The sequence below is a fragment of the Cutaneotrichosporon oleaginosum genome (genome assembly GCF_008065305.1).
Source record: "Cutaneotrichosporon oleaginosum strain ATCC 20508 chromosome Unknown ATCC20508_contig02, whole genome shotgun sequence".
Classification (NCBI taxonomy): domain Eukaryota; kingdom Fungi; phylum Basidiomycota; class Tremellomycetes; order Trichosporonales; family Trichosporonaceae; genus Cutaneotrichosporon; species Cutaneotrichosporon oleaginosum.
The window spans coordinates 2,128,156-2,155,142 of NW_027072171.1; the positions used below are offsets into that span (position 1 = coordinate 2,128,156).

At 59.3% G+C, this 26,987-nt stretch overlaps 10 protein-coding genes across 10 annotated transcripts; 5 read left to right on the forward strand and 5 right to left on the reverse strand.

Annotated features, from left to right (window-relative positions):
- Nucleotides 1-501: 501 nt before the first annotated feature.
- On the reverse strand, nucleotides 502-4,416 carry COLE_02525 (uncharacterized protein; the record flags this gene model as incomplete). The annotated part of the gene is made up of 4 exons (XM_018420909.2): nucleotides 502-889; nucleotides 922-3,605; nucleotides 3,643-3,692; nucleotides 3,726-4,416. 4 exons carry the CDS (start codon nucleotides 4,414-4,416, stop codon nucleotides 502-504), a joined length of 3,813 nt encoding a protein of 1,270 aa, XP_018277514.1.
- Nucleotides 4,417-4,764: 348 nt separating this feature from the next.
- COLE_02526 (uncharacterized protein) lies at nucleotides 4,765-6,029 on the forward strand (the record flags this gene model as incomplete). The annotated part of the gene is made up of 3 exons (XM_065626219.1): nucleotides 4,765-4,921; nucleotides 5,227-5,387; nucleotides 5,880-6,029. 3 exons carry the CDS (start codon nucleotides 4,765-4,767, stop codon nucleotides 6,027-6,029), a joined length of 468 nt encoding a protein of 155 aa, XP_065482488.1.
- Nucleotides 6,030-6,214: 185 nt separating this feature from the next.
- On the reverse strand, nucleotides 6,215-9,729 carry COLE_02527 (uncharacterized protein; the record flags this gene model as incomplete). The annotated part of the gene is made up of 4 exons (XM_018425004.1): nucleotides 6,215-6,939; nucleotides 6,981-9,297; nucleotides 9,330-9,407; nucleotides 9,442-9,729. The coding sequence occupies 4 exons, from the start codon at nucleotides 9,727-9,729 to the stop codon at nucleotides 6,215-6,217; spliced, it is 3,408 nt and encodes a 1,135-aa protein (XP_018277516.1).
- A 1,121-nt stretch (nucleotides 9,730-10,850) lies between these two features.
- Nucleotides 10,851-13,683, reverse strand: COLE_02528 (uncharacterized protein; the record flags this gene model as incomplete). Its single annotated transcript, XM_018419452.2, has 9 exons — nucleotides 10,851-11,542; nucleotides 11,583-12,079; nucleotides 12,115-12,291; nucleotides 12,328-12,713; nucleotides 12,758-13,096; nucleotides 13,136-13,345; nucleotides 13,380-13,478; nucleotides 13,518-13,538; nucleotides 13,573-13,683. The coding sequence occupies 9 exons, from the start codon at nucleotides 13,681-13,683 to the stop codon at nucleotides 10,851-10,853; spliced, it is 2,532 nt and encodes an 843-aa protein (XP_018277517.1).
- Nucleotides 13,684-13,925: 242 nt separating this feature from the next.
- On the forward strand, nucleotides 13,926-15,078 carry COLE_02529 (uncharacterized protein; the record flags this gene model as incomplete). The annotated part of the gene is made up of 6 exons (XM_018423655.2): nucleotides 13,926-14,093; nucleotides 14,127-14,296; nucleotides 14,327-14,378; nucleotides 14,410-14,454; nucleotides 14,488-15,015; nucleotides 15,046-15,078. The coding sequence occupies 6 exons, from the start codon at nucleotides 13,926-13,928 to the stop codon at nucleotides 15,076-15,078; spliced, it is 996 nt and encodes a 331-aa protein (XP_018277518.1).
- Nucleotides 15,079-15,497: 419 nt separating this feature from the next.
- On the reverse strand, nucleotides 15,498-16,527 carry COLE_02530 (uncharacterized protein; the record flags this gene model as incomplete). The annotated part of the gene is made up of 7 exons (XM_018423656.2): nucleotides 15,498-15,557; nucleotides 15,591-15,668; nucleotides 15,704-15,823; nucleotides 15,858-16,010; nucleotides 16,098-16,176; nucleotides 16,235-16,318; nucleotides 16,451-16,527. 7 exons carry the CDS (start codon nucleotides 16,525-16,527, stop codon nucleotides 15,498-15,500), a joined length of 651 nt encoding a protein of 216 aa, XP_018277519.1.
- A 478-nt stretch (nucleotides 16,528-17,005) lies between these two features.
- COLE_02531 (uncharacterized protein) lies at nucleotides 17,006-19,274 on the forward strand (the record flags this gene model as incomplete). The annotated part of the gene is made up of 3 exons (XM_018420911.2): nucleotides 17,006-17,402; nucleotides 17,570-17,705; nucleotides 17,738-19,274. The coding sequence occupies 3 exons, from the start codon at nucleotides 17,006-17,008 to the stop codon at nucleotides 19,272-19,274; spliced, it is 2,070 nt and encodes a 689-aa protein (XP_018277520.1).
- A 307-nt stretch (nucleotides 19,275-19,581) lies between these two features.
- Nucleotides 19,582-20,529, forward strand: COLE_02532 (uncharacterized protein; the record flags this gene model as incomplete). The annotated part of the gene is made up of 3 exons (XM_018426814.2): nucleotides 19,582-19,653; nucleotides 19,688-19,711; nucleotides 19,744-20,529. The coding sequence occupies 3 exons, from the start codon at nucleotides 19,582-19,584 to the stop codon at nucleotides 20,527-20,529; spliced, it is 882 nt and encodes a 293-aa protein (XP_018277521.1).
- Nucleotides 20,530-20,925: 396 nt separating this feature from the next.
- On the reverse strand, nucleotides 20,926-21,576 carry COLE_02533 (uncharacterized protein; the record flags this gene model as incomplete). Its single annotated transcript, XM_018419453.2, has 1 exon — nucleotides 20,926-21,576. One exon carries the CDS (start codon nucleotides 21,574-21,576, stop codon nucleotides 20,926-20,928), a length of 651 nt encoding a protein of 216 aa, XP_018277522.1.
- A 626-nt stretch (nucleotides 21,577-22,202) lies between these two features.
- On the forward strand, nucleotides 22,203-26,939 carry COLE_02534 (uncharacterized protein; the record flags this gene model as incomplete). Its single annotated transcript, XM_018426044.1, has 9 exons — nucleotides 22,203-22,378; nucleotides 22,480-22,588; nucleotides 22,635-22,716; nucleotides 22,749-23,563; nucleotides 23,598-23,691; nucleotides 23,726-24,363; nucleotides 24,397-25,961; nucleotides 25,995-26,204; nucleotides 26,240-26,939. 9 exons carry the CDS (start codon nucleotides 22,203-22,205, stop codon nucleotides 26,937-26,939), a joined length of 4,389 nt encoding a protein of 1,462 aa, XP_018277523.1.
- Nucleotides 26,940-26,987: the final 48 nt, after the last annotated feature.

Genomic DNA, 26,987 nt, shown 5'->3' on the forward strand with positions numbered 1-26,987 from the left:
CGAGTGATTATGCAGCAGGATGGGGACATCAGACCCGGTTGCGGCAGTTTGAAACAACGGAGAAGGTAACGGACGTATTCGGACGCGTGTGAGAAATAACGGGGACTTTTCCACCGCTCGTTGGGCATCAAGTGCTTAGCTAAGTTCACGTCACTTTGGATTCCATATGCGACATGTTGTATGCTGTGCTCAGCCACAGTCTCTAGCCAAGTTAAACTCAATGCTGGCGCGCTCCACCAGACTTGAACGCACCCCACACACATGGGGGGCGGTAACATCCCGGTTCAGTAGGCCTCTAGCGTGCGGAATTCACTCAGAGGGACAATAGCTCTAGGAGACAATGATGCGGAATGCTAACACGAGGAAAATCAGGCGCGGTTCTATCACCGTTGATTCTACAACCGCAAACCCTGGCTGCAAAATAGGCCACCGACCTATCCTAGTGTTACAAGTGCATACACAGCGCTCCTGGCGCGTCTAATTAGTTTGAGCTGCGCCCCTCTACGCTACATCCCACCCTTCGACGCTCATTGCCAACGCATGCAAGTCGATGAGGTACGCGTTCAGATCATCGCCGTCCTTGCCATCCGCGCGGCACTGGAGGGCGAGCATGGCGTTGTAATCCTCAAACGAGAATGCCGGTTTGCGCGTGCGTATGCTCTCGAGCATTCGTTTGGGCCCCTTCTCGAAGAGATCCCAGTACTCGATGGCATGTGAGAGCATGCCTTCGTGCTCGAGGCCAGAGCTGACGATGCCTCGCAACGTCTGCTGCAGCGATAGGATGTTGCGACGAAGCTTGCGCGCTCCGGCTGCGTTCACGCGTTTCACCTGACGTGCGGCGTGGATGAAGACGTGGTTGATGAGAAGCGCAAGACCGCGGAACATAAAGCTGAAGTTAGTTATGCCGTGAAAGAGACTCACTCATGCTCATTCGCTGACAGCGTCTTGGATGCAATGTCGTCCATCTCCATCAGCGTCGTGTTTAGGTCGACCACGTCCGGGTCAGGCTCCAGCGCCTCCGACTCGAGGAAGTACTCAGAGCGCTGCAGTGAGGCATAAAGGTTACAAAGCACACGGCAGCGCACTTCGAGGTGAAGCGTATTCAGTGCGCCCTCAATGAGCTGTTCGTAGGTCTGCACTATGGCCTCGAAGCGCTGCGCCATCGCTTGAGTCAGGGGCAGCTTGGGCGTCTGCCCCGGCTCGCGCTCGGTGCGCTTGTCGATCGTTGCTTCGTCGCTCAACTCTTGCAGATCCAGGAGAGCGTTCATGAACCACCGTACTGAGTGGGCGAGGTTACCCAGCGATTCAAGGCGGCGAGAGGAGTTGATCAGATGAGACTCGGGGGGCGGCTTGTCGTTAAGCAGAGCCATCTCGAGCTTGACCTCCTTCAACCCCACGCCCTCGCTTTCACGCGCGTTAGCAGGCGCAGCCGTGCGCACATGCTGCAACGCGCTGGACATATCCTCGCGTTGGCTCCAGACAGCCGGGAGGGCCAGTGTGCCCGGGGCGGCCTGAACGGATGGTGGCAGGGCCACCAGATCCTTAAAGCGAGCGCTGCATTGCTGGTAATATTGGGCGACCACGCCGACAATGAGACGGGAATAGCGCTCGCGGTGGAATGGCGTCTCTTGCAGCATGGCACACAGTGCCTGAATGAGAGCCATAACGCGTACAGTTGACTTGAGCGGTGGCTTGACGTCGGCGCTCGTGCGTAAGGACGTGCGGCGGTCCAGCTGGAAAGCGTCATGCCCAGACACTGCGTGCTGGAACGATGCGTTGACTTTCTCATCCAGCTGAGGGAGGAAGACGTCATCAACAAACTCCTCCAGCACCGTTCCGAACTGCGACATCTCTTCTTCGAAGCCATGGGGAACAATGGCAGTCGCGCGATCAATGAGAGAAAGAGTGGGCTGGAAGAGAATGGTGACGTTAAAGGGATTCGCAGGGATGAGGGTGCGGTGCTTGCCCGAGACTGAATAGCGGTCGTCAGGGTTGACGTGGGTGCCGTTGAGCACGGCGACATGCTCGCCAGCCTGGAGATTTATCAGGCCTGGCACAGACGCGCGAAGCGTCTGCTTGAGACCATCGTCGACCTCCTGAATCTCGTTGTTGACCGCACGCTGGTCCGAGTCACCAAATTTGAAGAGATCGCGCTGCTTGTCGCGCACAAGTTTGCCTTCGCGCAGGATCTCATTGATGCTGGGAATCGCGTTGTGAATAAGCACTGAGGCCTGCGAGTTGTCCTCGAGGTACGTTTGCAACAGTTGGCGTACCTCCTGCTGGATGGGACGCAAGACCTCGAGCACGGGTGCATTGAGGTTCAGATCCGTCTTGGTCATGTCCTTGAAGTCGCGACGCGACGCGATCCACTTGACGACCTCGTACAAGGTGCGGTGACCCTCCATAACGGCAGCAATCTTTGAGTACAGCGTCCAGAAGAGATCGCGAAGAACCACCGCATGCTTGGGTGGCCCACTGGCGTCCAGAGAAACGACGACGCGCAACGTGTCGTTCTGGAACAGAGGCATGCTTTCGAGATCCTGCTTCTCTGCAAGCAGCAAGCTCTGCGGGCGGGGACCTGAGGCCGCAGCCATCTCCTCGGAACGCTGCTCGGCGCGCTCTGCAACTTCGTCAGTTGTCGCGTCGATAAGCTGGTGAATCTCGACCGGCACGCGCTGAACGACAGTGTCGAGGGCAGAGCCAAGTCTTCCCATCGCGGCGAGCGCCTCGAGGATCATCTCCATGTAGCCGAAGGTGTCAAACTCGCCTCCCATTGGCTCATGAGCAGCGAGCGACGAAATCGACGTGATCGATGTGGTGTTGGCGATCTGACTTGGTGTCCTCGCCTGACGGGAATTGGCAGCTATCTCGTTGAGTATTGGCTCATGATTGGGCTTGACGGCAAGTGACGCGAGATAGGTCGAGAACCGCGAGTCGGCCTTTTTTTCTTCCGCCTCTTCAGCCACCTGCTCGCCGTTGACGGAAATGACGGGAAGGCTTTCCTGACCAGGCGTATACGCTTTCCATCGGCCGTCACTGTTGAACGCCCTGAGGTAGAGATGATTGTGAAGCTCCTCGACAAGTATGTCCGTTAATGTGTTCTCCTGGGTGTGGAAGTACTGCTTGAGATCGGACAGCGCGCCGACTTCGTGGAGCACCTCACGGTTAGCTGTCTTGATGCTTCTCTGCAGCAACAACGCAGCCTGCAGGAAGCGCTTGTCGGCTAAGCAGCTTTCGAGTTGCTCAGGCACCTGCTTGAGCTCCTCCACCAAGTCAAGGATCTGCAGCATCTCCTTCACCATTCGTTCTCGGGTGCGAATGGACGCCAGCTCAGCCTTGCCCTTGGCTCCAATACCCTCTCGCGCCTCTTTGAGACCTTCTCTCGACGTCTTGACCTGGGCCTGCGCACGCTCGAGTGTGGCGACAAAGTTGGAATGTGTGGGAAGCGAAGCGGCAAACGTCTGGAAGTGCGACTGCACGGCCTTCTGAAGCGAGCCCGACAGCGCCGCGTGCACCTTAAGGAACGACTGGAGGTCGGGATGTTCTGCGCTTCCTTGCTCTCCATCAGACGCAAGCAAGGAGAGCGCCAGTGAGGAGGGCGAGAACTGTTATTAGGATTGCTGTCGTGGGCTGACAACTCACATCTCCGTCCACGATGAACGGCCAGTCACGGCGGATCTGGCGCATAACCGCTGGCGTCAGCTCATTTTCTATCCAGGGCGCACCATCAATCTCAGCAAAACGGCCACCCGTCGTGCCGACAATGTCATCCCAGTCTTCCTTGCTAGGTTGTGTGCGTTTTGCTCGTGGTGGCCTCCGCGTGGGTTCCGTACGATTCTGCTTACTAGCGGCCATGAACGCCGCCGCCGCATTGCGGAGAGCGTTACCGCCGCCTGCACCTGCACTCCCGCCAGCCGACACCGGAGTGCGAAGCGCGGCGGCCTGCGCCGTATCATTCGTCTGCTGGCGCGCGACGGTTCGCTGCGCGCGGTCCGCAGCCCATGGATCCCCCCCTCCTCGTGGGGCGGGGACCTCGGGGCTTAAGGGCTCATCTTCGCCGTTGCTCATGACACTGAAGCGTGTGGAGATGGGTTGCATTTGCGCACGGGCCGGCGGAATGAGTGTCTCCTCCGGCGTGCCGCGCGCCCTGGATCGAGCTGGGCGGGATGGGGAAGTGGGGAGTGGCGATGAGCCGGGAGGAGGGGAGCGCGCCGGCGGGGAGCGCACCTCCCCGTTCCCATTTCTAGAAGGAGAGGGCCCGGGTACGGTCTGGTTCCCGTTCCATACTTGGCCTATGCCGAGGGGTGCGCCGCGGTCGAGGTCGGGGATTGAGGATTGGGCAGCTTGGGAGGTGGTGGAGATGAGAGTGGGATTAGATATCTTCAAGCGGGACGAGGCGGGGTTGTTGCGAGACATGGCGTCTCGCCCGCTGCGCTGCGTCGAGCGTGATGAGAGAGGAGATGGCGATGAAGATGAGGGAGGGCGATGTTCAGAGGTCGTCAGTCGAGCAGCGCGAGCAGAACGCGTCGGCAGTGATCTCATAGTTCATGTCGCGTGGCATCCTGACCACGTGGTACAAAGTGCGGGGAATTGCGGGAAATGCTTGAGTGGCAGCGCGGACTCGCCCTGTCCTCCAACCATCTCGGGTGTATCCCTCAGCGACATCACCGCTACGCACGCTACTCCGCTCGTTCCGCTGGTCACTCTCTCCGGCCGAGACGCCCTCTTACCCCACGACCCGGCCCCCGACAAGCTCCCGACGCCATGGCAAGCCACCGCGAGGCCGTCCAGAACGACAAGGACTATGTCGACCCCAACCCCCTTCCCCCCTCCGTGCCACATGTCGACGAGCTGGGCACCACCTCGGCACCGCTGAAGTCGGCAGCGTTCTTCATCGGCGACTACTGCCGCGAGGTCAATGGCGAGTATCTCCGGTCGTTGGAGGGCAAAGGAATGAGGCCGGAGGAGTCCGATACCACCGATGTCGAATCGGTGGAGGATAGCAGGTGTCGACCAGCTGACATGCTGCTGGCCGCCTGTCCGCGTGCCGCGCGCCATGCATTTGCGCGTTGGCGGAGAGCACAGAGAATAGTGCAGCTCTGCACTGGCGCTGCTAGTCGCTGCGGAGGTTCGACAGGCATCGCGCGCGATAACCCCGGTCCAACTCACCGATGTTCCTCCGGCCTTTCCCGTCTCCGATTCTCTCTTGACCGCGCTGACCATCAGAGGACTTCATGCTGTGCAAGAACGAGGACCGCGACCCCGCGCACTGCCTGAAGGAGGGCCGCAAGGTCACGCGGTGTGCGCAGGAGATTGTGGGCAAGATCCGCGAATCGTGCTTGGCCGAGTTTGACGCGCACTGGAAGTGCTTGGAGAACAACAACCAGGTGGGTGTTGCGACTGTGCGCGCGTGCTGCGAGCGACGGGCGAGGAGTGTGCCCACGGAGTGGAACGAGGCGCGGTTAGGCCGAAGGGACGGATGAGGCAGACCGACTGCCGGACCCGATGACTGCGACCCGACTGCGTTAGCGGTGGTGCGCGGCGCCGAGTACCGCTGGGCCCACCTCCGAGAGCGAGAAGCCCTACGGGTAGCATCCAAAGCTCGGATACCGCTTCTGGTCAAGCGCGCGATGTGGCTAGCGTGAGCCATCATCGAGGCAGGATGTAGGGCGCATCGTGATCGACATTCCTTTCGCCGGGTTTAAGACAGTAATGCCGCGTTTGCTTGTTCCAGCGCGCGCTGGACCCGCGCAGCGAGTCCGCAACAACAGACCCAGAGCGATTCACGATCACTTGCGTTCTCGATTTGTTTTGCCGGGCCATAATCAGACGAGCTGCCGCACAGCCGCACTACCAGTTCGTGGACTAGCTAATCCTAGTACCTTCAGGCATGCCGCAAGCCCGAGAAGGCGCTCAACCTGTGTGTCTTCACCAAGATTGGCGTCAAGAAGAGCATCCCGGGCGCGCCTGAGGGCGAGCCACAGGTGTTCGAGAAGAAGTACCCCATCTTCTCGCGGGTTCAGAAGTAGGCGGATGCATCCAAAATGGCACTAGAGCATTAAACACATGACTTGCAGGCCAGGCGGCTCTGGAGTTTTAATCATGGGTAGCAGGCGCTCAAAGAGTCTACTTTCCCCCCTCCCGGTCTCACTGGGCAGCCGCGGGTACTCCATGCACATGCATACACGCTCGGGGGGCTCACGACGCTCACCCGCTATGCTATCATCTGCGCCGTCTCTACAAGCTTGAGGTTCTCGATGTGGTAGTTCTCTCCCAACAGCGTCTTGCACACCACGACAATGCTGTCAAGCCGGCTCATGAGCGCGTAGATGGTGCTCACACCCAGCGCGTATCGCATATAGTCGTCAGACTGCAACACGTCGGCCGTGACGTGGGTGGGCATGCCCTCCCACCCCTCCGCGGGGTCCGGGAGCTCAACGCCCTTGTACCGGTTCATGTGGTACTTGGCGATGAGCGGACCGGGCGTGATCTGCGGTAAGGGTGTTGCAGCGCGCAGGGCGCTCGACGTCATGGAGATGACGGCGAGCACGTCGCCGAGGAAGAGGGGGTCGCACATGCGCGTGCGCAGCAGAAGCGCCTTGCGCCAAGTCGGCGGCATCTGCGGCAAAAGGTGGTTGAACATTGCCAGCAGCGACATGGTCTCGACCAGCGTCGACTGCAGACCGGCGTACACATCCTTAGGCCACCGGCCGCGCAGTGAGAGCTCTTTCTGGGCAAACTCGTGGCGCATTCCCAGCTTGGTGAGTTTGGCACGCTGCGACAGCAGCTCGGCCCGTACGTGCTGGTTGAACTCCATGTTGGCGTGCGAGTGGGGGTCGTTGGCTGCAGACAGCTCTTGGCATAGGATGTATCCAACGTTGGCGATCGCGCGTGCGTATGAGTATCGGATCGCCCGCTTGGCCGAATATACGGGCGGCACTGCTGTCAGATCCAATCCCACAATGCCCTTATAAACGTACCCAGCGAGAAGATCCACGCTGCTGTGATTCCAATCACGACACATACGAAGCGCAACCACGCCACGTCGAAGCCCCATGTCGCATTGCTCATCCGGAAAAGGTGTCCGTTGAGGTATGAATACCCAATCACTAGATTCACCGATGTGCAGAAGACAATCGCGGTGAGCGGAGGGCCAGGCCAGTGCACTCGGAAGAGCATGAGGGGAAGGAACAGCACGGCGGTGACCGCTGCGATGCCGTAGGGATTGCCCGGGCCGGAGCCACTCCCGATATACCAAGCGACCATACCCACTAGGCCACCCCAGAAGCTGGCGAGGAGTCGCGAGACCCACGACGAAAATGTGTCGCCTGCGAAAACCGCGAGTGTCATTTGCGCCATGATCGTGCACCAGATGCCGCGGTTGTAGTAGTAGAAGCTGGCTGAGCTGGCCAGAAACGCAGGCAGTGAGGTGAGACAGCCAAGGGCGCCCGCCTTAAGTCCGTACATCGCGCTTCGGCTGAACAGGATATCGGGGACGGTCGCAAGTCGCGACAGCATCCCCATCCCCCAACTTCCGTACGGTTTGTAGTCAGGATTGCGCCGGCGCGCTTGCCCCAGCAGGTCAGTGTCTTCGTTCTCTTCGGCGTGGTTGAACGAGTCGGCCTCCTGCGTCTCTTCGCGCCCATCGGAAACATCAGATTTGACGCTTGTGCGGAACTGCTTGAACAGCTTCACCAGATTGGGGAACCACAGGCGACGGCGCTGCCGGCGCGCATCCGTGTCCACCAACATGTCCAGCAACTTGAGGAGCGAGTCGCTGAATTCGATAAGATGATAGCTCGCGACGAGGCAATAGAAGAGACCCATGTGCTGCGACTGGCTCAAGTGCGCGTCACGCTTATGCGACGGATCGAAGAGGTGACGGTACGGCCGGGTCACGACGCCGCGGTGCTCCTGAAACTCGGCGAGGGCGACGCGCAGTCGGGCCGTTGCGGACGCAACGTCGCGCGCCTGCGCGTACCGCTTCTTGTCGCTCGTCACGACCCATGTGCACGCCTCAGTGAGCGCCCCGCGCAGCGCCTTGACGAGCGGGAGAGCGCTGGTCGACAGCAACTCCAGCTGCTCGATAACCTTCTCGAGGTCGCGGTCGTTTCCGCTCTCAAGATCCATATATCGCTGGCTTTCGTAGACGCCAACGGGCTGCTGAGACTTGCGCAGCTGGTCGAGGAGCGACAGAGCACTGCCCTTGAGACTGTCCTTGTGCTCCTTCAACTCCTTTATGCGTCTCCTGCGCCGGTCCCGCGAGCGACGTCGCTCTTTTGATCGGTCATGATCGCCGTCATGGTGAGGCGACGTGTCACGCGACCTTGGGAGGTGGAAGAGCCGGTGGGCCAGTGACTCGTGTTTGGCCCGTCCGCGCCACATCTCACGGTGCTCCCGTTCGCTTGCCTCGTCATCCGATACGTCCGGCGTCCCAGCGTCCGTTGTCTCCTCATGGGGTGTGTCGCGCGGCGTGTCATCAAAACCAACAGATCGCGGGGTGGGCGGCACGTCCTCGACGTCTGAGGTTCTCCGCACGTCCCTGTACGACGCTGATGACCGGCGAGGGTCGCGCAGATCTTTCAAGCTAATCGCGCTTCCGGGGCGCGAAACGGGCCGCGAAAAGCTACGGCTGGTAGGCCGACTCAGTGTTGCCATACTCAGCGAACGCTGCGCATTGAAGCCCTTCGAGTCCAGGTGGGTGCGGCGCACCTTGTTGACGATGGTGTTAAAGAAGAAACTGAACCCTGACGCCCGCGTCTGTACACTTGCGAGGACATTGAAGATCTCACGCAAGTCGCGTCCTGGAATGCGACCGTAGCTGATGTCAACGTCGAGGTATCGCTGCTGTGCGTTGAGCGGGTGCATCCCAGCCAAGCTTTTGAGGAGCACAACGCGGATCTCGGCGCTGCGGTCGCCCCAAGCTGTAATTTTCTGATCGATCTCGGTCCGCTCGTCGAAGCTCACGATGCTGCCTTGCCGCCCATGGGCCCCGAAGGTGCTCATGCTGCTTGCGTCAGAGAAGAGCGACTCGATATCCCCCATCGCGTCTCGAAGAGGTGTCAGGACGCCGTTAAAGCGCCCGCGGAACTGTCCGGAAACGGACTGCGGGATGAGGATTGAGCAGACCAGCGCGATTGCCCCTTGGAAGCACATTGGCTTGTACACAATCCAGGGGATCAAGTAGTCCGCCACTGGGTAGAGGGGGACCAAGGTGAAGGTCACGTCGATGAGGATGCACGCCAAGACAAGAGGAAGTGTCGCAGGGCTCGGCGCCGTGCGCATCTTCCACCAGAGCTGATATTAGCAGCGTCCGCAATGTGACTCACGAGGGCGGCGGTGCCGACAGACAGCCATACACAGGACACAATCGCCGGACCAGCTTGCAAGTACGTGCCATCGAACATCTTACATCAGCCACGGTATGTCGCGGTGACTCACCACGCGCATCTGTTGGTTTGTGGGACTCTCGCCAGCATACTGCGCCATCTTCGCGGCTACCTTGGCCGAGTCGAAGGGTTGCCGCGTCGCGTCTGCCACACGTATACCAATGCAGCACCATGCCCACGCGAGCGAGATGTAGAAATACAGGTTGCACATGACCTCGATGAACTGCACAAAGGGCGCGGAGGGCGGGACCATGACACTCATGATGAGAACCAAGAAGGCCGCCTGGCCAACCTCCAGCCCCACCGGATGGATGAGGAGGAAAAGGAGGCCGATCCACATCTGCGATTAGCCACCATCACATGTGAGACGTCGCGATGGGAAAGGTAGACGTACGGAGAGTGCTGTTCTCACAACTGGCTTCGCATCGTCCATGTTCAGCTTGGGCTTGATCCACGCGATGTGCGGGTTTGCGAGCACCTTGTCGAGTAGCTGCCGAGACTTAGACTTGGGCTTGTCCTTGCTCCCCTCCTTGTCATCACTTGGCGCCCCTAGCAGCTCTTTGGGTAGAGGATTCCCGCCGCCATTCACATTGTTGACCCCGTTCCCGTTCGCGAGGGAGCCATGGCCTTGGGATGAGCGCCGCTCTTCTGAGTCCGAGTCCGTTGAGACGGTGAACGCAATACGCTTGCTGCGGTGTCGTCGTCGAGGGGGTCGTTCTTTCGCTCGCCGCGGAGCCGTAGTGGAGCTGGGCTCGCCGAGGGCGGGTGCACTCTGCATCGCGCTCGGTATGCGGGCCGCTGCTTCATGCGGTGCGGGAGAGGAGAGGGGGGATAGTGGAGAGGGCTGCGAAGACAGTGATTGCGTGGGCGGAGAATGTTCATATTGAAGTGGGTTGGGCTCTGGTCGATCTCGCGAATGAGCCGGTGCCGATTCGTCGAGATCAGTCACCTTGATCGCCGGAGTGGCCGGCCTGGCGAGTCTATCTGTGTCGTCCTCAACCATGCTGAGTGAGGATGAGTGATGTGTTGAAGGGAGTAGAAGTGAGAGCGAACTGCGACATCAGAGCTCGGTGATGTGCCGCCACCGGAGCAAGAAAACGGAATGACGATATGGCTGCCTGCATATAAACAAACGGCACCGCGACTGAGGCCAGGGATCCCTGTCTCGGGTCGGACACGGTGCCAAGTGGCGCTCCGAACCCGTGAGGACTGCAGTCGACGACAACATTTCCCATGCACTCACAACTACAATATGTGGCACAGCGATGCTGCGGGATGGGAAATAAGTAGGCGCAGGGGTACGATTGATACAGCAGGCTGCGTATGGATGTATCTGGACTGGGTCTAAGGGATACGTCGGTGTCTCACTATGAATTGTGTTGGCGTCGACCGTTTGGGCACGGTTATCTCCGGGCAGATGATATCCCCCCCGCCTATGCATGAATTGTGATGAGGTCTCGCCTAAGCCACCTCGCCGTCGTCTGGCCATACCACAGCCGGCAACGGCGTTTCCCAGTCCACCTTGTCGACATTCTCAGCTGGTAGCCACTGGAATGCGAGGCTGAGGAACGCCCGTGCAAAGCCTGGCAAGTTGGTCTCAGGCAGCACCGACATGGGGGCAACCTCAAAGTTGGGTACGAGGCGGCGTAACACTCCGTCCTCGTAGCTACGTGGCGCCGCACGGCTCTTACGCTTCTTCTTGGGCTTCTGGAACTCCTCCTCCTCCCTCTCCCCCTCTCCAGTCTCACGTACAAAGCCAGGCAGATACTCGCCCAAATCGTTGCCAAGTATCACCGTCTGGCTGGCGAGACGCGGGGAGTAGTTCTTGGAAAAGAACGCCTCGTACAGCGCCTTGCTGCAATGCGGCATGTATACCAGCGTGGGACCAGTGAGCTCGTGCTCGCCTCTCAAGTTCTCGGTGATGATGGTCAAGGAGAGGGAGGAGAGGACGCGCTTGTCGCCGTCATCGAAGACGGGATCGAAGGCCGATATAGACGAAGGATGTGTCCCCAAAGCTGCGGCGAGCTCAAGGGCAAGGGCAAGTTGGATCTTGGCCGTGCGGTCCACGCAAGGCTTTCCGAGTCCGAGACAGAGTATGGCGAGTTGTTGCTGCACGCCGTTAAGAAGCAGTGGCCGGAGGCGCTCCATCAACGCTTTCGTCAGCCACCGCCGCAGAAGCCGCAGCGCACTCACCGTTCCACTCCTCGCCCCATTTTTCGATCATTTTTGTGCGCAATCCATGCACGTCTTCCACCGCGCGCTGAACATCCTCGTCCGTAATCTCGACCTTCTCAGCCTTCTTGGGTGCCTTGCCCTTTCGTTTGGGCTGAATGAACTGCTTCGCGGCGCGCTCCATCTCGATCTCCTTCGCGCTTAACGGCGGGGGCACAAGCCCTGCCTTAGCGGCCTTCTTTGCCTCTTTCCGCTTCTCCTTGAACGCCTCTTTGGCAGCCTCAGCCTCCTCCTTCCTGCGCACCTCGCGTGCGCGCCGCTTATCCCGCTTGGACATCTCCTGCTTAGATGACGCTGCGTCTGAGTCCTCGTCAATGGCGGGCGTTGATTTTCGTGGCAGCTCCTTCTTGGGCGAAGAAGCGCGAGGCTTGGCCTCGATCACAGGTTCGGGCTCGACGGGCGCAGGAGGCTTGGGTTTGGCCTTCTCCTTCCTCTTCTTCGCCTCCTTCATGGCGGACCTGATATCAGCTCTAATAGCGACTGGCACGCTTACAGCTTAGACTTCTCCTCAGCCTCGAGCAGGTCAAGCTCCTCCAGCTGCTCCAGCTCGAGCATGAGCTCTTCGTCATCGAGCTCGGCCTCTTTGAACTCTTCAGCTGGCGTTTCCAATGGCGTAGCGAAATCATCCTCGTCGAAGCCAGCATTCTCCGCCCGCATCTCTTTCGCCATACTGTCGTCAGCTTGTGTTGATATACTGCAAGCTCACCGCCAAACCGATTGCTTGTGCTTCTTGCTTCGCTCGTGGTTCGACCAGCTGGCCTCGCTCTGGAATGTCTTATTGCACGCAACGCACTCGAAGACCTCGCCTCCTGCCCCGTCGTCCATCCGGATCCCTGTGCCATCGCCCTCCTCGGCGTATTCGTCCGCCTCGTCTTCCTCGTCAGAGGCCACCTTCACCTTCTGCCATTCCTGCTCCTGGAAAGCTTCCGCGGCACGCATCCTCTCCTCCTCGCGCCGCTTGGCCGCCTCCGCGTCAACACGGGGCGCCCTCCTTGGAGTCGAGGCACCAGAGCCTGCGGGCTTCTTTTTCTTCGCCTCGGCCTGATAGGCCTTGAACCTGGGATCGCGGTGCTGGATGAAGGAGACGAGAGTCTGATGTCAGCTGCCTCCGCCGAGAGGACCGAGAGAACACTCACGCGGACCGTGTCAATGTATTCCTTGCGGTGATCTTCGCGGGCCTTCTTGTTCTCCTTCTCCATAAGTCGGCGGATCTCGCGAGTTTCTGCGCGATGTGTGTCCCACTTCTCGACCCACTCGAAGCGCTTCTCAGTTGTAAACTCCCCCCAGGCCGTGTAGAAGTCGCGCGCCCAGTTGGAACGCGCCCTTTCGGCCTTAGTAAGGCCCGGTGGCGGAGCGTATGGTGTTGTGGAATCGCCGAAGGAGGGATAGTGCACGGGCACGCCGTCCTGGGGGGTGTGCAATACTTCATCCGAGGCGAGCACATTGAAGAGTGTCCTGTAGACAGAGTAGAAGCCCTGGAGTTAGATATGTCTACGACATCAAGCATTACTCACCTCAGAGCTGTCATCCATCTTGCGCGCCAGCTTTGGGTCAAAGAACCGCATCAGCTGGTCAATCTTGATGCCGGGATCCCCACGCTTGCGCCTGTTGAACTTGGACTTGGGGTCTGCAACGCCGGCATCGCCGGCACGGACATGGTCGTAGAAATCGTCGTCGTTCGTCTCGATGTGGTCGTTCCTGTGACGGTCGTAGAATGCGCGTTCCTGCGGTCAACCTGCATTCAGACGGTCGACGTACGTTGGGGTCAGATAGGACCTCATAGGCCTGCTGCAAGTCGGCGAAGATCTTGGTCGCCTCCTCCACGCGGTGTGGGTTCTTGTCTGGGTGGTTGACAAGCTGCGGTCAGATCTAAAGTGTGTACGTCGCCCAACGCACTGCAAGCTTGCGGTACGATTTCTGGTCGTCAGCGATGCCATTGAGCGAAACGGACTTTGATCTCCTCTGGTGTTGCCTCGATGTCGACCTGGAGAAGCTCGTAATAATCTATAGGTCCATCCTCGGGCTCCTCCTTGTCCGCGGTGCGGGACTGGTCGTTACCCATGGTGACAAGGTGTTCAGAGAAGTCAGAGGATGAAAGAGTGAGGACGCAGTGCGCTCGGAGCCGAAGTCAGACTTCTGGAGTGGAGGTCTTATCAACTGATATGTAAAGTACACGTCGTAAGTGGCGGACCTGAGTGATGGTGCACGGACGCGTGGTGGAGGTGGTCCGTGTCTTCTGCACCGTCACAACCACTCCCGCAACTTCGTAACACTCAACAACATCACTCCGCAACACTGCACACGATGCCATTAGCCTCCTCGTACTCATCCTCCTCTTCCCGCATCAAGCGCCGTTCCGTCACTCTTCCATCCTCGCGCCAGCCAGACGCCTGGAACGACTTCTCGGCCGACGCCGAGTCATCAGAGAAGCACTGGGAGAGCACTCTTCAGTCCCTAGACGAGAGCAACATGGTGAATAACATCGTCAAAGGCGCTGATTCAAAGTCCACGGAACGTACGACCTCCCTCGAGAATCAGGAGGGAGAGATCCTCCGGTTAACCCGCGAGGTTATAGACCTGCGCGAAGAGCTCGCCGCCCGCCCAACAGAGGATGAGGTCTACGCCATGCGCATGGAGTGGGAAACTAGCGAGACGCTATTCGCCCAGAGTCAAAAGTGCGTGTGGCGGGGTAAAGCTCACAGCAGAGACAACGAGCAGAAGCACAACACGATCGAGAACCTTAGACAATACGTCAAAGTATGCCGGCGGCAGGGCATGCTGACGCCAGGCGCTGGAATCCAAACTCGAGGAGACGTTGGGCGAGGACTGGAAGGTGTGCCTTTGCGATTGGGTAATCTGACAACAGGATTACTGTGTGCTTCCCGACCCACGAGGATCAAGTAACATGTGCGGAAACGCAACACCACTGCCCAAACCGGGCAAGGTGCGCTCGACGAGCATCAAGCGCACCTCGCGCCACAGCCACTCACGAGCAGTGAGCGCCGCCGACGCACGTTCCCTTCGCGAACTCGAGATCGCAGTGGACAAAACGCCGGCAGGGGCACTGCGCGCGCTCGAGGGCATATGCGAGACGAGCCGTCCGACGCCCGCCGAGATTGTCGCGTCCTTCGAGTCGCCGCATAAGGACGCCCGGATGGAGCGGTCGACGTCGCACCAGAGCATGCGGGATACCAAGGACAAAGAGATCGCAGTCCTAGTGGCAGCCGTGAAGGCGCTGCCGGCAACACTAGGGGCACATGTGGAGCGGGTGCTAGCTCAAGATGAGGCTCAGACTCGGCGTGAGGAGGCGCGCCAGGCCATACTCGACATGCTAGACGCTGCGGAGAGTCGCGCAGATGCGCGAGAGATTCGTTTACAGGGCCTTCTTGCTGAAGTGAGTTTAGTGAGGGCGAGCTAAACCTAGGCCAAGACTTGCAGTGGACTGATGGAGTGGTAGAGAGGGTTGTGTACGATTCCGGAGTCCCCTAGACTGTTACAGATGCCCCGCACGAGTTGTTTCATGTCACGACACGATGTCGCGTAACAAGCTCAAGATTTGGTTCAAAGAAGTCACTAGCGATGGCTGTTGAATCCCCAGTGATATGTCGCGTCTGGCGTCTGGAGGTCATGACGGCCGCGTGAACCACCCATGTGCCAACACTATCTCCTTCTACGGCGTGTAGCATATCTTCTACTGTATCAACTCAACGAGTGGCGTGCTGTGCGGTGGCGCTGCGCGAGGCGGGACGATGGGGGGACGGGGCGGCGACAGTGTCGGAGTACTCCGGGGAGGCACGCCGGCGCACCGCGTGCCAGGATATAGCGAATGTGGTGGCATGAGTCATTAGGGGTGGCGGTACATGGCCCGGATTCGGCCTAGACGTCGATATACAGCAAGATTGGCTCTCCAACCTCTTCGATTTCTGGAATCACACACTGTCGTCAGTCCTGTCTGCATTTGTAACTCACCTTGAGATCAAAAGCCTTCGCCAACACAATCTTGAAGATCTTCTGCACATTGATAGAGTGGCTCGTTGAGCAGAAGATCTGGTGTGAGTTGAGCCAGATAACTTATCGCTTACCAGCGGGGCGCGCATAGCCTTGGAGAATCGCTTGGCCTGCTTAGTGATCTCCTCTTGTTCCTCAAGCGGTTGTGTTGCAAACAGGTCATACTTAGTCCCAATTAGGACTGGAATAGCCGTCTGCTGTTAGCTCAGAGCCTGCGGCCCAGGGCACCTTATTGAATCCGCGCGCCTGCCGGTACCATTCCTTTATGCTGTTGAGTGTGGCTTTCCGTGTGAGGTCGAACATGAAGAGGATCGCAACAGCATCGTTGGACACGAGGGGAAGCATGGACACAAACTCGCGCTGTCCACCTAGATCCCAAATCTGGCGTTAGTCATCGTTCGCTCGGGCCGCAGGACCACCACCATACGGCGAGCGGCAGGCAGCTTCTCAAGTGCACTCGTAACTCACGGAGAATGTGATCTCGGTATTGCGGATCGTGATAGCCTTCTCCATGAAGTTGACACCCAGTGTTTGGATGTAGTCCTCGCTGGTTGTTAGTGTGTCACCCACCCCGCCTGCCTTTAACAGGCGGCTGCGTGACGTACTCGAAGCTGCCCTCCACATATTTGACCATCAGCGACGTCTTCCCGATGCCAGCGTCGCCGACCATGCCGACCTTGAGCACAACACTGAGGTCAGCTGTCTATATGAAGGAGGCTCTGCCGTAGGCATCACAAGCTTGGGAAGGGCGCCGACGCGTGCAACTGCGCACTTGTCGACGCGCCACCCAACCAAGCCGGCGCCCCAGAAGGCGGACGTACGCGTTTCGATCTCCTGCTTCGCTGCCCGACACACGCCCGCTGCCAGAACCGGACGAGGCATAGCCCTGGTCGGTCATGGTGGATGAATGGAGTGGACGGCAATGGCGTAAATGATTGTGGACGTGGTAGTGTGATCAGCGCGAGGAAGCCCAAGAACGCCGCGATAAGTCGCCGGGACGGGAGAGCCGACGCGTTGGAGACAATAGAGAGTGAGCGATGGGGACTGTCGGAGCGTATGCGCAAAGGGATGATGATGAGAGAAATGAAGATGAGAGAGAGAGAGAGAGAGATGAATGAATGAATGAGAAGGAGAGAGGAGACGTTGAAGAGATGTGTGACAGTCAACACGCCACTTTCCAGCCTCGTTCCAGGTGTTGCACCTTCCCCCTCCCCCCAGGGCACACAGGGCACTCTCTGGCTGATGACCCACGATCAGCAGAATCGTCCACGTGGAAATTTACGTAACTGATCTCGGTCACTCGCTACTCTCCCATCGGGAAGCTTGAAAGCATCAACTTCACTCTCATCCTCCTCCCACCCTTGCATGTTCTCAACATGAAGTCGCGCGCGACGAGGGTACTCCTTACCACGAGACCTCCCCTTCGACCCGCAGCGCGCACCCTGCGATTCCCCAGCAAATCCCTCCCGCCGACAGCGCAGCTCTGCAGGCAATGGACAGCGCCATTCACCACCTCCGGTCCCTCCTTGCGACGGTACGCGACGGCCGCAACATCAACAGCAACGACATCAGTGACGGGTGGAGTGGGCGGGCAAGAACCACCTCTCGCGCCGTTTCTTCCAACGCCTGTGGCCGCCTCGGAGAACCTGCGCGCTGTGCTTAAAGACGTCGAGAAGTTGCTCGTCACGGACATTGGCGGGTCGTCGGCATGGTACGATCGAATCAAGGCGGCTAATGCGGACCTCTCGGCGACACGCCGGGCACGTCTTGCTGGTGAGTTGACTGCCGGAGATTCAGGCGGGTATGCGACCCAGGTTGTTCAAGTATCACAAGTTGCCATATGCGTTCGTGCTGGGCCTGGGAATGGTCGCGCGAGCAGTGTTGTCTGGCCCCAGCCACGCCGGAACGCGAAGGGCTTCCAAAGTAGGCGCTGACAATAGTGTACGGTGACCCGGTCGCTGCGCCGCACGACGTGGTTTCCGCGTTTCTGCAGGACCCACTCTCGGACTCTGATGTGATGCGCAAGGCTATCCTTGACCGCTACTTCGGCACAAGCAAGGATACACTCTTTATTTCGTGCGTGTGTGCACTCCTCCCACTAACAGCAGCCTTGCCAACGAGCCATCTCGCACCGATGGCCGATTGGGCGCCCCATCTTCTTGGCTCCAGGCGTCGGGCTGCGACGTGGCCGAGATTGCGCAGGGCCCGCAGGCCGAGTCGCAAATACTGGCGTGCGATGCTGTTGCCTTCGTTCTCGACCCCGTGCGCCTCGCCACGACGCCCTTCCTTAGCAAGCTGTTGCCCCTCGCCCTCGGCAAGGGGCACGTTCAGTTCATTGTGAACGGTCCCCTTCCCGCACATCAAACAGAGGAGACATTGCGGGCAATGCTGGACAAGCAGCTTGCGGCCATCGCCGTGCCGACGGGCTGCAAGAGCTACGATGTCACGTTTGTTCAGGCGGATCTGGCGCTGCGGGCGTTGGATGCTTTGGCTCGCGCTTTAAGCGAGCCTGATGGCGAAAGCAAAGGCCTGGCCTTCGACACGTTCCAGCATGACTTCCCGGCATCCAAAATTGGCCCGCTGCAAGCACAGTTGATGCACCTTGCGCCGACCGACGCGCAGATAGCAACCGCAGCCAGCACCGCCCGGCTGGCGCTGGCATACACAAACGGTGTGGTGGCCAGCGACCGCGACGTTCTTCGAAAGGCGTCCGATGTTGTGTCACAGCTGCGAAAGGAAGCAGTCGACGGGTCGGGTCGTGCGCGTCGCCTAAGCGTTGTGAGCATGGGGAGCTCGAGCGGCATCGTCGACGGCAGTGTCGATGCGAGCATTCGCACTAACAAGCATGCCCTCGAGCAGCTGTTCAAGGGGCGGCTGTCTTGGCTCGGCATCCTTACGCGGTTGCGAGTCGACGACGTGAACGGCGACATTGGTGGCTACATTGCGCGAAACTTTGCGCGCGACATCGAGCAGCAGCTGGTGTTCGAGGCCGGGCAACTTAGCCAGCTGCAATCGCAGCTTGGGAAGCAGAGTGACGAGACGGCGCGAAGCCTCACCTCCTCATCTACCTCAGAACGGGCGGGCCACCCCTTCTCCTCACCTCTCCTTCTGAACCACCTCGCCTCGCTTGCCCTCGCCATTCCCTCGGTGACGCCTACGTCCCTCCTTCCCCCTGTCGCGACGCGGCGCGCGCAGCTCGTCAACACCGCCGTTCCTCAGCTGCAGGTAACGGCGCAGCGCGCGCTCGGCTCCTCCATCACCTTGGCGCTTGCAGGCACAGCGGGAGCATGGACAGCCTTTGCCCCACCCCTTAGCTGGATTAGTGGCGCCACCGCTGTTGGGCTCGGCGCGCTCGCTGTCGTGTCTTCACTCGCCCTCGGCCAAGCGTGGTGGGCTAAGGGCCAGCGTCGCTTCTGGAAGGACTGGAACCGCGTTACTGCTATGCTCAAGGACGACCTTTGTGCCAACTTTGACAGCACGGTTGACAAACTCGTGCTTGCTCGCCCGCGCGTGACCGCCGACGGACTCCAGGAACTCGTGCGGAAACGTGAGGAGCGGTTGAACAAGCTGGAGCACAGGATTATCACGCTTGAGGAACATGTCGAGGCGCTCGAGCCTAGCCCTCAGCCTGCATCGAAGCGATAGCATAGACTAAAATTAATGTATAGCATACACCTGTTGTTGGTATAACGGGCTCCAGGTGCCGCGGACACTCCTCTACGCGCTCCTTGCGGCGTGGTGACAATGTGCTTCCATTGTGAATCCTGGACGTCAATAACAATGGACTGCGAAGTTTGAGTGTTTCGCATCACTCACACCCAAACAACAGACCCTTGCAATCACATCATCTCCATTCATCCCAACTGTACATTTATCCATTGAGAGCCGCAGTCATATCGAGTCCCCAACTCCCACTCCTCTCGTTCTTCACTACTCTGACACGTCCACAGCCATGTATCCATCTCAAACACCGCGGACTCAGCGCATCACCAAGTGGCTCTCGGCGAGGGACGCCGTCCTGGGAGTGAGTCCACCGCACCTTCCCGGCCTGACCACAGAGCCGTGACACCACTCCCACCCCAGTAGGTGACGTTCTATCCCCATTCTAACGCAGTCTTCTACGGCGGACAAGCTCGCCATGCTCATCATGGATGCTCTACTAGTCATCTCCGACCTTGCCGCCTGCTCCTTCCTTGACATTGCACGAAGCATTCCGAGGGGCGTCATGTTCGCCAAGACCCGAGCGCCCTTCATGTGTTGGTACAACGCCGGTCACTATCGATCTCACACTTTACTCTCACACCTCCGAGCGCGGGGGCACCCCTTGTCGCTCAGCCAGGCGGAAGCGCTGCTCGAGTTGGCCGGCCCCGAAGACTTTCTCCGCGTGTGGTTAACCAAAGATGATGTCCGGGTGGGTTTAGACAAGGACGAGGAGGACAAACACCACGGGTACGACGGGTACCATGACGGCTGTGAGGACGACGAGGAAGACGAGGGTGATGAGTGTGATGAGTGTGATGAGTGTGACGAGTGTGGCGAATACGCTGAGGATATTGAAGCCTATGTGGACGACGAGGGCGATGAAGACGACGAGGGCGATGAAGACGACGAGGGCGATGAAGACGACGAGAGTGACGAGAACGACGAGAGCCACGCGGACGTCGAGAATGACCGAATGAAGTATGTCGACACAGTGCAAGTGCTTAGCGGGCTCTTCGCCCCGGAGATCTGGGAAAACAATCACGCACGTCTCGCCGTCATGCTCATTCTTGAGACCGTCCTGTTCCACGGCGGAATCAATGAGGTGATGTGGACAATGAGGCAGGTGTTGAAGAGAATTGACCTCTCGGACGAGCAAATCCAGACAATTCAGTACAGGTTCGAGGATGAGCGGGAGTGAACAACGCGCGAGGCTGTGTTAGTATCATGTATGCACCGTTGTCTGCCATCAAGTAGGGCACTTGAGACTGCAGGTAGCCGTAAAGAGAGGCATAACAGAAACCTGCCGTGGCAGAGCTCTAGAAGGGCTTGAAGGGACCACCCTTGTCAGGAGAGGCATCGCGAAGAGGAGTACAGTACACCAAATCACACCATCAAATCCTGTTCCATTGTTGTCACAAGGGGTGTATGGGCCAGCTGGGGATGTAGCAATGAGTGCACGACGATAAGGAGGAGACCTCGCGTGAAGGAGTTAAGTAAATCAGTGGCCTGGAGTGGGGCGAGGCTCGAAGGACAATCACATTCTTTCTCGTGTATACTGTCTTTACATCGCACCACGTCGTCACTCCCCAAATCCTCACTCGTACCCCTGTCCACCTTTTATACTCACACTCATGGACCCCGTCAACGTCCTGACCGTATTCAGCGCTATCATAAGCCGCCTTGAGGTCCTGAACGCTGCAAGGCCCTCGGACAAGCTGCCGGCCGGAGTGAGTCTCAATAATTCCCATGACTCACGCCAGCGCGACGATGTCACCTTTAACCGGGTAAGTATCACGGACTTAAGGCGCTGACGTAGATCTACTGGGCTACTTATGGAGAACTTCAGCCCATTCACATCGCCTTTGCCCTCCGTCACATAGGTGTGATCACTGGCGTGCCATTCAAAGACCTCGCGGACGGCACCGTCACCGGCGTCGGTTTCCGCGCACACCTCGAGAATCGCGGATATGCGGACGAAATTGAAGGTCTCATGGCGTTTGTCGGCCCCGGGTACATCGGGGATGATGTCGACATGGCGATACCGGAGAAGGAGGCCGTGCTGCTCGCCCTCTTTCAGCTCGACTGCCTTTTCCCAAACGGACCCTCGCGTCGCGTGGCGATGCTCCTTATGGAGGCGGGCCTTTACCGCGATGGCCCTTCTCAGGCCGCGCTCACCGTTGAGAGCATGCAGCGTTATTCCAATTATTTCGCGCTCACGAGCGCTCAGAAGGAGGTCCTCCACCATCGCTTCATGGTCACCGCGAAACAGGTCCAGGCCAGCCCAGCGACTGCTCAGACGTTAGCGGTCAGAGGTTAAGCGTCCTGGATGTGCGACGAGGCCTTCGGATACACAGTAGCCCACAGCGCGAGAAGTGCGCAGAGCGAAATACATGTACGGGTGTGCGACGTGAGGAGCGTTAGTGTGTATTAGGAGCGAGCGTCGGCGGTGGCGTCGCGGGGCCTGGACAGCTAGCTTAGTTAGAGATGCTGTGAGTCAATGTTGCTGCGCTTGTCGGTTTGGAGAGCAATAGTCATTTCGGTCAGAGTTGATATCTGATAGGCAGTCACACGACATCGGCCGTCGGCATGCTCGGCACGCTCGCCTGCGCATTGGCCGCCACCCAATAATGCTCGGTGCCTGCAATTTCGGCCCAGACCGACTGCCCTCCCTCATGACACCGCGCCACCATCATATCATGACGCGCACCGAAGCGGAACTACAGCTCCATCGACCTCCTCATCGCGCTCGCTGCTGACAGACACTTCAGCAGGCTTGGGTTCATGGCGGTTACTAAGGAGGGCGCTGGACGGCACGGCCAGCCGCCAACACCGAGCGCAGATCCCCCCCTCCACACACGAACATCGTCCATCATGGAGGACATCAAGGGTGACAAAAACCACACATACCCGCCCACGGAACAGGACGATGCTTCCTCAGCCACGAACAAGAGCTCGGATGGCGAGAAGGAGGAGACGGAGAAGAGCGAGCACATGCGCCTCCGCGACATGAAGGGGCAATACAGCTACCACAAGAGGGTGCACTGGTGGTGGGTTTCTCAAGGGTGCTGGGCGGGGTGATGCGAGTGTGCGAGCCTCCACTGCCAGCGACGTCTGAGAGAGCACTGTGAGGTTTTGGTGCTGACTGTAGGCAACTCTGGCGGCCATCCAAGCCGCCTCGTCCACCGCCCGAGTCGTTCGCGGATGCTCCAGAAATCCCTCTGGCCGTGGCAAACTTTCTCTCCATTCTGACCTTCCATGTACGTGTCGATACCCGGCTGCGCATTCCGCAGTTGCTGACGGCAGTGGGTCTCGCCCCTCATGCGGTTGGGCTACCAGCGGCCCTTACAGGCGACCGACCTATGGCGCGTCGATCCAACACGCGAGGGTGACTCCTCCTCCTGACGCCACTGACATCAGCCGATTACATGTCAAACAAGTTTCTTGCGAACCTCGAGAAACGACAGGTCAAGGCGAAGGCATGGAACGCGGCACTGCCGACAGCCAAGCCACCATTGCGCAAGCGCGTGCGCTGGGCCGCCAAGGCGCTCCGCCCACTCCCAGAGGAGGTGAAGCCACACGCGAAGGGGTCCGGCTACGGCGCGAAGCGCGCTGCGTTTGAGGCCGAGTGGCGCGCCGAGAGTGGGCAGAAGCACGGCTCGATTGCCGGCGCGCTCAACGAGGCTTTCCCAAAGTACTGGCTCGGCGGCTTGTTCAAGGTCGTCGCGGACCAGGCGCAGCTCATGGCACCGCTCCTCATCAAGGAGATCATCCGCTTCTCGCAGGCGACATACGCCGCCAACCGCGGCGACGGGGACAAGCCGTACATCGGGCGCGGGATTGGGCTGGCGTTCGGCCTTCTCCTCCTCAGCATGCTGCAGAGCGTGTGCCAGCACCAGTTCTTCTTCCGATCCATGACGCACGGCGCGCTCTTCCGAGCCTCTCTCATCAGCGCGACGTACAAACGCGCACTTACACTCAGCGTGGGCGCCCGCCGCGCCCACTCTAACGGAACGCTGATGGCGTATCTCTCCAGCGACATCAGCCGGGTTGACTACTGTGCACACTGGTTCCACGCCATCTGGACGGCCCCCATCCAGCTTGCGGTCACGCTCATCTTGCTGTGTCTTCAGATTGGGCCGAGCGCGATCGTCGGCTTCGTCGTTTTCGTCATCCTCGCACCTGTTCAGACATATTTTATGCGCACAAGTTTCAAGGTCCGTAAGGGATCTATGGTGAGTTTCCAGGTCTGGCACTAGCTAACGTAAGAAATGGACAGATGGGCGCTCAAAGCTCCTCTCCGAGCTGCTTGCCAGTATGCAGATTATCAAGGTGTTTTGCTACGAGCTGCCGTTCCTCAAGCGTGAGCAGTGGCTCTAAATATCAGCTGACAGCAGGTTTGAAATTCGTGCGTGGACAGGAGATGACGGCGGTACGAAAGCTTCTGATCATCCGCGCTGCAAACCAGGCGCTCGCATACAGCGTGCCGGTCCTCGCGGCCGTGCTGTCTTTTATCACGTACTCAAGCACCCATGATCGCATGGACCCCGCGCTAATATTCACCTCGCTCGCGTACTTCAATCTTCTCCGACAGCCGCTCATGTTCTTGCCTCGCGGACTGTCGACGCTTGCGGACGCACAAGCCGCCGTGCTCCGACTCGAGAGCCTTTTCGAGGCGCCGCTCATGGACGAGAAGGAGCTGATCAATCTCGAGCTGGACGTCGCGATCCGCGCTAAAAATGCCACGTTCCAGTGGGCGACCGTGAAGGAGCAAGAAACGGTCGACGAGACGAGCGGCGGAGGCCGGGGCGGTCGTGGTGGTGGAAGAGGTGGCCGCGGTGGCCGTGGCGGTCGCGGTGGCAGAAGCGGGAGGGGGAGAGGAAAACAGTCCAGGGAGCCGAAAACCGAGGAAAAGAAGAACGAGAAGGAAGAGGAGCCATTCATGGTGCAAAACCTCAACCTCGAAATCCCCCGGGGCAAGCTTGTCGCCATAGTCGGGCCTGTCGGCGCCGGCAAGTCTAGTATCCTCCAAGGCGTGAGTTGCATCGGTGAATAATGCTGACGCCAGCTCATCGGTGAGATGCGGTACATTTCGGGGTCGGCCGAGTTTGGTGGCCGTCTCGGCTACTGCCAGCAGACTGCGTGGATCCAGAATGCAACTCTTCGCGACAACGTGCTTTTCGGGCAGCGCTGGGACGAGGCCCGTTACTGGGAGTGCGTCCGTCGCGCATGCCTACTTCCCGACCTCGAGATCTTGCCAGATGGCGACCTTACGGAAATCGGCGAAAAGGGCGTTAATCTCTCAGGCGGGCAGAAGCAACGCGTCAACATCGCGCGCGCACTGTATTTCGATGCGGAGATCGTGCTGTTCGACGACCCGCTGAGCGCAGTGGACGCACACGTTGGACGAATGCTGTTCAACGACGCAATCATGGGCCTACGTGCCACCGGCAAGACTGTCGTTCTCGTTACCCACGCGCTGCACTTCCTCCCACAGGTCGACTACGTGTACACCATCCAGCAGGGACACATCGTGGAGGAGGGGACGTACGAGGCGTTGATGGCGAGCGAGGGCGCGTTCCGGCGCCTTATGAATGAGTTTGGCGGCTCAGCCAAGCGAGAGGAAGAGGACGGGCGTGAGGAGGAGGCGATCGAGAACAGCCAGGCGGATACCGCCGACGCGGCCGTCAAGGCGCAGGAGAAGGCCATCTCCAGCAAGGCGGCAGGCACGGGTAAGCTTGAGGGCCGCCTGATGACGTCCGAGGTTCGCAAGACTGGTCGCGTCGGCGGCAAGATCTACGGCGCGTACTTGCGAGCAGGGAATGCGATTTACACGCTCCCGCTGTCGCTGCTTTTTGCGGCGGCAATGCAGGCCGGCAGCGTGTTGTCGACCGTCTGGCTGACATGGTGGGAGGCCGACACCTTCGGTAAGCCCAACGGCTTTTACCAGGGCATGTACGCGATGCTGGGGCTCGCGTCGACGGTGTTCATTTTCGCCCTTGGCGTTTCGATGGGCGTTATGGCCTACTTTGCAAGCAGGAACCTGTATGGCGGGGCGGTGCGCAACGTCTTCTTCGCCCCGATGAGTTTCTTCGACACGCAGCCGCTCGGTCGCATCATGGGCGTGTTTGGCAAAGACATTGACATCGTGGACAACCAGCTCCCCGATTCACTGCGGATGCAGGTCTTCACGCTCCTCTCACTCATCGGCTCCGTCGTCATCATCACTGTCTACTTCCACTACTTTATTGGTATCATTTTCGCGGTCGGCGTTGGGTACTGGTACTTCGCGCAGTTCTACCGCACCAGCGCACGCGAAGTCAAGCGCCTCGACTCGATGCTCCGCTCTCTCCTCTACAGCCACTTCTCCGAGAGCCTGTCGGGGCTCGCCACAATCCGCGCGTACGGCGAGACTGAACGCTTCATCCGCGACAATTGCTATTACATGGATCTCGAGGATCGGGCGTACCTCCTAACGTCGAGTAACCAGCGCTGGCTGGCGGTGCGCCTCGACTTCCTCGGCGCACTGCTCGTGTTTATTGTCGCCATAATGAGCGTCGTTGGCGGGACGGGACTTAGCGCGTCCCAGATCGCACTCTGCCTTACGTACATGACGCAGATCACCCAGATTCTGTGAGTGGCCGCGGGTTTCCGAGCTGACTGCAGGGGTATGGTGACTAGGCAGAGTGCCGAGGTCGAGAACAACATGAATGCCGTGGAGCGGATTCAGCACTACGCCGGGCGCGGCATTCCGCAAGAGGCGGCGTATGAACTCCCCGACGAGCCGGGGCCTGAGTGGCCTGCGCGTGGCTCCATCGCATTCGAAGACGTTGTCATGTCCTACCGCAAGGGCCTGCCACCAGTGCTCAAGGGCATGTGAGTTGGCTGCCATAGCTCCATACTGACCGTAGATCGGCGCACATCGAGCACGGCGAGAAAATCGGCATCATCGGGCGCACAGGCGCAGGAAAGACATCCATCACTGTGGCGCTGTTCCGCCTCGCCGAGCCGACGTCAGGGCGCGTCACCGTCGACGGCGTAGACGTGAGCACAATCGGCCTGAAGCGCCTGCGCTCGGCAATCGCCATCATTCCTCAGGATCCCGTGCTGTTTAGCGGCACGCTACGGACCAACCTTGATCCCTTTGACGAGCATTCCGACGCTGAGCTGTACGATGCCATGGGTCGCGCTTGTCTCCTCGAGGAGGAAGGAGGCAAGCGGTTCGCGCTCGACATGGTGATCGACGACGAGGGGGCCAACCTCTCGATCGGGGAGCGCTCGCTCGTGTCGCTCGCCCGGGCGCTGGTCAAGGACGCGCGCATTGTTGTGCTTGACGAGGCCACGGCCGCCGTGGACCTCGAGACGGACGCAAAGATCCAGCAGACGATCCGGCGCGAGTTCGCGCACAAAACGCTCCTCTGCATCGCGCATCGGCTGCGCACCATCATCTCGTGGGACCGCATCCTCGTCATGGATGCGGGCGAGATTGCCGACTTTGACACACCGCTCGCTCTGTGGGACAAGGGCGGACATTTCCGAAGCATGTGTGAGCGCTCGAACATCACACGAGAGGAGATTGAGAGGGCGCGTCAAGAAGAGAAATCCAGTTAGGAGCTAGATCTTTAGATGTAAATAATCGCATGTCTATGCCTCCCTCTA